This window comes from Pygoscelis adeliae, unplaced genomic scaffold (assembly GCF_000699105.1).
Source record: "Pygoscelis adeliae isolate BGI_AS28 unplaced genomic scaffold, ASM69910v1 Scaffold45, whole genome shotgun sequence".
NCBI classification, from domain to species: Eukaryota; Metazoa; Chordata; class Aves; order Sphenisciformes; family Spheniscidae; genus Pygoscelis; species Pygoscelis adeliae.
Window position 1 is genome coordinate 7,762,738 of NW_008825114.1, and position 8,938 is coordinate 7,771,675.

The 8,938-nt window shown below is 39.4% G+C and overlaps 1 protein-coding gene across 1 annotated transcript in view; it reads left to right on the forward strand.

Annotated features, from left to right (window-relative positions):
- The window catches only part of TRPM6 (transient receptor potential cation channel, subfamily M, member 6), an 81,626-nt gene extending 74,917 nt beyond the window's left edge, over positions 1 to 6,709 (forward strand). The window contains exons 38-39 of the mRNA XM_009328173.1: positions 5,547 to 5,653; positions 6,588 to 6,709. Coding sequence (XP_009326448.1) covers positions 5,547 to 5,653; positions 6,588 to 6,709 — 229 coding nt within the window. The remainder of the gene's footprint in view (positions 1 to 5,546; positions 5,654 to 6,587) is intronic.
- The last annotated feature ends 2,229 nt before the right edge of the window (positions 6,710 to 8,938 follow it).

An 8,938-nucleotide genomic window follows, 5' to 3' on the forward strand; every position in this document is an offset into this window, starting at 1 on the left:
CCCTGTAAGTCTCCTCACAGATTTGCACCGAAGGAGGTCCTCAGTAACTTAAATGCGGCAGTCCGGTTTCCCCTGCCTGGTGGGGCACTGTTTCATGGAGTATATGGGGCCACAGTGGCCTAAGAGGATGAGGAGAGGGTCTCTACATCTCTGATCTTTCCAATAGGTCCTAGTGGTGCATTTAAGCATACTGCACGTTACAGTCTCAGAGCCGTGGTACAGAAATGGTAAATCATGTGTGGAAAGTCACAAGAACCAGAGAGACTACACAGAAGTAGCAGTCTGCCTTCATGCATGAAATTTCAGAATCAGAACCATGGCCGTTCTCCCATCCTGCGACCTTGCTCCTTGCTGGTATTTGCTGTAGTGAGAGGAGAAGCAGTGGTGTTGATGGTTGCTGTCCTGCAGGGTCCTCTTCTCTGGGGATTCTTCCTAAACCCACACATCTCTCCAGCTGTGCCCCGGCATCCATGCCCCTCCACTGTCCTGTGCTCAGCTTGGCTCTCTCTTGCTCAGTTCATGTCATCTGATTGAAGGGGTGTCTCATGTTTGGTTGGAAGGAAGATATAAATATGAATAGTCTGATTTAATACGAAGGCCAGTTAACTACAGAAATATCAGATGACTTGCCTAGAACTCAGAACCAGTTCATTTTGGAAGCAGGTTCTAAGATTAGTAATAAATGACAGTATTAATGTTGTAGGAATGTTTAATTATGAGTGTAGGTGTATCAGCCATATAATATTTATTTTGGAAGCAACATCAAAAATACGATGAGCACCTGTTGTGGTTTAACCTCAGTCGGCAACTGAGCACCACACAGCCGCTCGCTCACTCCCCCCTCCCCGGTGGGGTGGGGGAGAGAATTGGAAGAGCACAAGTGAGAAAAACTTGTGGGTTGAGATAAAAACAGTTTAAGAATTGAAATAAAATGATAATAATAATATGATAATAATAATAATACACAAAGCAAGTGATGCACAGTACAATTGCTCACCACCTGCTGACCGATGCCCAGCCAGTCCCTGAGCAGTGGCCCCCCCGGCCAGCTTCCCCCAGTTTATGTACTGAGCATGACAGCACATGGTATGGAATATTTCTTTGGCCAGTTTGGCTGTGCCCCCTCCCAGCTTCTTGTGCACCTCCAGCCTTCTCAGTCGGTAGAGCATGGAAAACTAAAAAGTCCTTGGCTAGTGCAAGCATTACCTAGCAACAACTAAAACATTGGTGTGTAATAAACACTGTTCTCATCCTAAATCCAAAACACAGCACTGTACCAGCTACTAGGAAGGAAATTAACTCTATCCCTGCCGAAACCAGGACAGCATGTCACAGTGACAAAATCTTTGCCCTAAGTAGGTCATAGGACCGTGACAAAAGCACAAGGATAGCTTAGGACAGAGAGACATAGAGGTCAATCATATAGTTGCTCACTAGATCTTAGCAAACGTTTTTAAGGTATTGCTACAGATGGATAAAAGTCTGGTTTGCTACTGTTCAAGTGGATTTTTTATATCAGTGGTAGCATAAACTGTAGTAGTTATTAGTGAAGACTGTGGCCAGTCATTGACCACGGTACTTCACATGGCAACTGAGCTTATCGTCTTTAAAATAGGAATAATATTTATCTACACTATCTTGAAGCTTATGTTTATTAGTGTCCTTCTGGATTATTTTTGTCATTAAATAATTTTGTCATGCTTACTAAAATTTGATCACACAGATCTTATTTTCAGAACTTTTTGTTGTTTTGGTTTTTTTTTATCATCTGCAAAACAGCCAAGTCCTAGTTAAAGAGCAAGTGTTGATTAATTAATCAAAACCAGCTTGATTTTCTTATGTTCAGGGAAATCTTCAGAACAGCAAGTTGTGAAACTATATTGTTTTGATTCCGGGATCTAAAGGAGTAAGGCAGTGAAACTGTGGATGGATTCTGTAAGCAGCTAACAGATACCCAATTCTAAGAAACACTTTCTCAAATAGTAGTAACAGTAACAATGTAAAAGCACTGTCTTTGTTCTAACCTTCATTTGCTCACAAGAGAAACATTTCTGGCAGTGGCAAGATCTGTTTTAAGTTTTCATTTGTAGGTAAGATACTTAATCGAAACCTCTGCGCTGCCTCAGAAGTTGCTTTGAGCTCACGTTCTCTTAGAAGCCCGAGAGAAAATAGATGGCATCTGACTGACAGGGCTGATTCAAATTTTAGCACTACTTATAGTTAAATTATTTATGTTTTGCTTCTTTAATTCCATTGATTTAGTGGCTGATGTCATTATCTTGTAATGAGTCTTTTCTTTCACGCGTCCTGCATGCTGTCTTGAAATGGACTTTGTAATGGCAAAATGTGACTTCTAGCTCTATGATAGTGCATTGTGTCTTAGTTTTATATACAGCACCAAGACAAAAATAACAGGTCTGTTTGGAAAGTATGCCTGATACTGTGATATCTCAGACAGATCCTGAGCTGATGTAAATTAGTGTTAGTTCATGGATATTTAACATCAATTGAAGATCTGACCATGTGCACTGCATAGAACGTATGAAGTGGTAAAATGATGCAGGTATAATATTCACGAAAAGATTTCCTTTAAAAGCAGAAGTAATCCAGGCACAGCAGCAAGGTCGTGACACAGTGCAATCCCTGCAAATTCCTGTACCGCCCAAACGTTGGGAAGAATTGCCTCATAAGCAGTACTCTGGATGCTCTTTTTAGCGTGTGCTACTTGCCAAATCCACAACAAAGTCCACGCGGGTAAAGCTTTCACAGACACTGGGTGCAGAGTGTCTGTAGAGCAGATTCAGAGATGAGGAAAGTAGTGGGCTGAGTTTCAAATTGGAAAGAACTGATGCATTAGGCCTTCTGAGAGAGGTGAGAGAAAGGGCACTGGCAGTCAAAAATCACAAACACGTGAAAAGGAGTCAGAGGTGCTAGGTCTCTTACTCTCCCTTTGGAAAGCTCTCAAGCGTCGTGATGGGCTGAAGGGTTTAGTAACGAGTGGAGACCATGTTCTCTGAAGCTACTCATTAGCATGTGTTTTGAAGAACAAATCTATTGAATATTTACCAAGCTGTGCACTTCCAGCTAAACAATTTACAGTTGAATTGCTGCCAGTAGACAAAACATCAGCATGAACTGAACCTCTACTATAGCAACCTGCACGACTGAAACAGGTGGACTGGAAGCTAAATCTACAAAAACGTACTGAATAAATGACTTGAGCACCTCCCTGGAAAGGTGCTACTTGCCATGAAGCCCCCCACAGTCCTTTACCTTCCATCAGTAAAGCCCTGGAAATGTCTTATTGTCTGCTGTGAGCATTTGTAGCTCTGGACTATAAGGAGCACTCTTTGCATCAGCACAGTCTGTGTTACCTGCCTGCCGGCCAGGACCAGTCTGGTACAATCCGGTAGGCATTTGTGGAGCATAACTGTTAGGTAAGGTTCTGCACAAAAGGAGGAACGTGTTTTGTTTTTTTAAGCCCATTAGCTCATATTAATGCACCTGCTTGGGAAACAGGAAAGCTGGGCTCGCTATTTTTCTCTCCTTGGAGACAAAATCAGACCTTGAATAACCAGGAGAGTGACCTTGTTTATAAAACATGACCTGAAGAGTTCAGCTGGTTCTTCTTCTGCACCAGGTCATTCCTGGCTTTACAGGTCTTGTACAGACAAGTCTTAAGGTCTTCCAAGGATGACCTTATAAACTTCCTAGAGCATTTGTTTTCAATAGTTTGCTGTCATTACTGTCTGAAAGATTTTTCCTGATTTCCTTCTTGAAAAATTTATTTCTGGTCCTGTCTACTGTTGACATAGAGAAAAACATTTCAACAAGCTCAAAGATAGTCACCATCTTCTCCTTCAATTTCTTTTTTTCCTTTTTAGGCTACCCCCTTATCTTTTCATGTATGTCGTGATTTCTTGACTGCTGGTCATTCTTGTTATTTTCCCAATTTATCCCCATATTTCTTGAAATAGTTTTCCAAATTTAAATGCAGTATTCCTCTTGAACCATTGCCAGTGCTGGGTAGAGAGGAAAGATTACTTCACATGTGTTGCAGTCATATCCCTGTTTATCTCACAACAGTGTGAGAAAATTATCAGTCTGTCTTGTGCTTTTCATGCATGTTCCATGCACTTTGCATGGAATAACAGATCAGAGGAAGCATCAGAGTGATTCTGTAGCCTTGGAGTTAGTGAAGTCTTCTCAATTTCCTATGCCTGCCCAAGCAAATACTTAAGTATGTTCTATTCTTGCTGGCATTTTAGCAGATTATACCAAGGGATTGAAATGGCTATATAGCATCATGTCATTTGAAGTGTATATATGGCACTTAAATAATATTTCACTTCTTGCCTCGTTTGAGGTACTAATTTGCAGTAAAGGCTGATTACATGAGCCCTTCAGATGTTCCAGGAAACAGGTAGTCTTTAGTGTCTGCCAGAAATTAGAGAAATACTAAGCTTTCTATGGTAGTTTGGCTAATCATTGCTTTTCTCCCGTGTGAAAGGGGAGAGTGTCATATTTGAAAACTGCTTTCTTTAGAGAGAATATATTTTGTTAGTGTGGATTACAGATAGGTTTGAGAGAGTTAAAATCTTTTTCTGTAGCTTCCCAGAGCTGTAATTGATTTCAGATTTTAAAATGTGTTGTTTCCACTCTGCATATCATTAAAATAAATACTAGCATTCATAAAGTTTCTTTGGAAGTGTTTCTTGTGTGCTGTGTTCCATGATGTCTAGAATGTCAATTAAATTCTTGAGAATAATGGTGGAGCAATATTAAAATTAATGAACACTGATCTTTCAGACTACATTAAGAATCTGTTATAATTATGTGGTACTTCTAATACATGTGTGGATATGGCTTGCTTCTGTTTGTAATTGTGTCAGCTTCATTCAGAATATGCAATACGCTTCCACAAATGGATCCCCTAGTAATGTTGCTGAATTGGCCTGAGTGCAGACACATGGAAATGAGCATAGGAAGAAGCCAATAAATTCTAAAGCCTTGCTTGTCAGCAGTGTACTGTGGTTTTTTTCTGTGCTGCATATTGATGTGACTGGGGCTCTGCTTGCTTTTGGCTTTCTGTTCTTAAATAAGGTAAAAGTAAGTTCTTACTAGCTCTGGTTTGTTCCCAGGTGCCTACCGTTAAAACGGGAACCAAACCATTTGCTTGATGAGAACGAGCAGTGGCTGCAACAGAGTCACTCAGATTCTGGCGTATGTTGTCTAAATGTCACTGTGCCCAAATTTTCTTTGAGCTTTTTAGTAGGAACTGTTGGGTCTGTCCTGTCTCCCTTTAGAGCATCTCTGAGATGCAGCAGGGAGGAAAAGTAGTGTGGGGTATATGTAGGCTAATACTTTACCAGAATTGGCAGTTTTCTTGTCCCAGAGCTAAGAAACTTGTGATGTATGCTGAGCTTTGATTGTCTTTATACAAAGGACTAACATCTCTGATTTAAAAAATAGAAAACATCATCACCTACCTCCCCTACAATTGCTTTATTTTGAGTTCATTGATTATTTAATAATATTTCTTTTAGATCTGGAAAGATGGTATTTGGACCAGCAAACCTAGGAGAAGGTGCAATAAGAAACTTCATCACAAAGCATCGTTGTAACTCTTGCTGCAGGAGGCTGAAACTTCCTGGTATGCAAAGTAAAGATTAATTTTTAATCTATTTATAACTTTTTAAGTGCAAGGAAGCAAAGGCCTAGGCGTGCTATAAAGACAAGAACCAAAATTCTGTTGAGTTGAAAGATTATAGCAGGCACACTCTCTCTGTGCATAGGCCTATATGAGAATATTGCTCTTTTACCTTGCTCTTTTGCCCAGCAACTGTGTAAGGGTTGGAGCCTATCAACCTGATATTAGCATTCAGCATGAAAACTTTTATCCATTGAATTGTCTCCTTTGCTTTGCAAAATGGTAGCTCATTTTTCCAGGGTCATCACTACAGATAACATCAGCAATAATCTTTAGAATGAGAAAGAGTAACGATCTAAAAATTGGCAATCCGTTAGTGGGGGAAAAACTCACTGGAGGTTTCCTGGCCCCGGGATAGGGTCCTATACACTGCAGCCCTTACTTCTGCTTAGTTGGATTGCCTGTTCATGTTAGATTTGATAGAATGTGCTTCTGTTTGATGTGGGGCAGATTTAAAAGACTCAAAGCCAAAATAGATTGCTATTCTGGATGAATTTCCACCCATCTATTTTTTTTTCTAGGGGAAAGCTCCTTCCTTTCAGTGCCTACATAGAGTAATAATTGCTGTTTGATTCTGAAACACAAACTGCAGTGGTGTTGTTTTTGATTATTTGTGTCTGTGGCAGCTAGAGATAATAGAGGGGAAAATCAGCTGAATGAATACAGTCAGGGAAGGTTTATTCCTATCAGCTCACACCATTTTGGGTCCCCCCAGGGCTCTCATCCCCCTGGCTCTGATTTGCCCCACTGCAGATTTTCTTCCTCCTGGAAACAGCTAACAGGCTGCCACCAGTCACTGGGTTGGACACTGCCTGGGGTGTACGTGCTTTTCAAACATTTACTTGGCTGCATCGTTGAATTTATTTTCTTGCCATAGATTTGAGAAGAAGTGACTACACACTGGAAAGGGTCGGTCCAGCCTTCGAAATAGAAATGGAAACAAGTACCAGAGGAGCTGACAATGCAGATGAGCCTTTGGAGTATGACACAGGGCTGTGAAGTGGTGGCTGTGAGCAGAGCCCATGTGTTTGCATGCTGGAAAACCTGCCCCTTATCACTGCCATCGGTCAGTCCAAAAGAACAAAACGCAGGTGTCTGAGTGCAGCATCTGTCTGTCCTCGACAGACCCTATAGGCAAGGAGTAAAAAAAAATTATCTTTATTTACTCCCCTTCCGTGCCTTTGTGCTGGTCTTTCTCGTACAGTTCAGTCAATTGCTGAACTGTATGGGGGATGACACAGTTCATCCCCTTAGCTGGATGAACTGTGTCATCAGTACCTTTTTTTTTTTTTTTAAATATGGATTACAGTTCCAAACTGTGCTTTCTTAGGAAAATGACTGTGACAAGCATATTTTCAGGGTGGGGTGATTTGATGTTTCTCTCTCTGCTCTTTAGTAAATAACTGAATGTATACACACGTGCAAATCATTAATTTTCAGAGGGAAAGCCCATTCAGCCCCGTGCTCACTTTTCCCTGGGCATAGGAGGCTTTCCAGGAAATTGCAGAAATATTACTTTCTCTTTATTGTTGATTTTGATGCAAAGACAAACCAAGAATGTATGAGTAATGAATTAATGGTTTAAACAATAGTCACTGATATAGCAGGTGGACTGAAAAATTTTGTGGGACCTTCACCTTGAATTCTTTTCACATACCAAGAACAAGTTGAACAATGAAGGGTTAGATTATTGGACCCACATTTTGAGTTGGTAAAATTGATAAATATATGATCTTTAATACAAACATAAAGAATAACCTTGAACGTGATTCAACTTTTAACCAGGACCTGCCTTTCTTTATAACATTTTAGCTTCAGAATGTTTCAAAGTTGTAACTGGCAACAAAGATTTTAGAAGTCACAAAGAATAATATGTTCCATTTAGTATTTAACATCTTGTTGTCAATGTCAGGCTGTACGTAGGACTATTGTCCAATAGTGGTGCAATTATATGTATACTTTTGCAACATCTGCATCTGTTTCTATTGATGTCACCTGATTTCAGTAGAAGTTCACAAAACACAAAAATCAATTATGTGCGACATTATTTTTCTAGAATAAAGATTGAAATGAACCACTCAACAGAAATATCTCCAGTACAACTAGTGTTGTATTACAGATCACATCTATCATTAAAGCAACTTTGTACTTTGGTATTGAGTAGAAATACATAATGTTGAAATGTGAGTCAACAGAAAACTTTATAGTTGAATAAGAAACAAAATCATATCTCCACCACAGTTGGTAGAAAATTTTAATGTGTAAGAAGGCTATTTGTTATGATCTATCATTCATTTGGTATATTTAGAAAATGTCTATGTACACATAGGAATTAGAAGTTATATGTTCCCAGTTTTTACATTGTTTATGATTTTGATGATGGCATTGAAGTAATCGCCTACACTGTGTTCAGCCGAGATGCCTTCAGTTCCTGAGAGCATCCTGAAGAGATTCTTCTTGTTTTTTATCTCTTTAAAAATAGTTTTATAAGATTATTTTTGTGGAAAACCCCCACCTTTCTCCCTGTTAGATTATACTATTCATTTTCAAAAAATGTGCTTCTCTTTGGCTTTCCTGGAAGCAATTCAATGTATCAGAAGGCTTAACTTGTCTGTGAAAGAGATTGTTTAATTGCATCTCTACAGAATGATGGTGGATTTTGATCCCTTTGCTGGTAAGGTAGTAGTTCTGCTTCCAGTGATTATCATCTTAAAATTTGGCTTTAGGGAGATATGTGCTTACATGCATACATATATACTTTAAAGACAGAACTTTCTCTAAAGGATCTCTAACTGTTAGTATGCCTTTAAATTCAGTTAAGTTAAATGACACATAAATATGTCTTTAAAGCCAAGGGCAATTTAAGTCCTGCCCTGATAATGTTGTTTTCCTCAATTATTGCCATAAATTCTGAACACATATATATAAGACACAAAAAGTAAACTCCACATCAGGTTGGGCCTGAGTACCTTTTTTTTCTTTTTAAGTTTTGAAGATATACACAAGTCACACTTCAGATGATCTTTTTTTGACAACCCTCCTGTTGCCTTCAAGAGTGAGTGGCTTCTGCATTCATAGCAATGCTTGTAAGAATTCTTACAGTATAGAGCTCAGTGTAGATTCATCTTACTCCTTCTTGTTATGTACCCATCAAGGTACATACTACCTTCCCCTCAAATCGGGGATCCTTGCAAGATACTAATCTGTGTTAAAATATAGTTGATATAA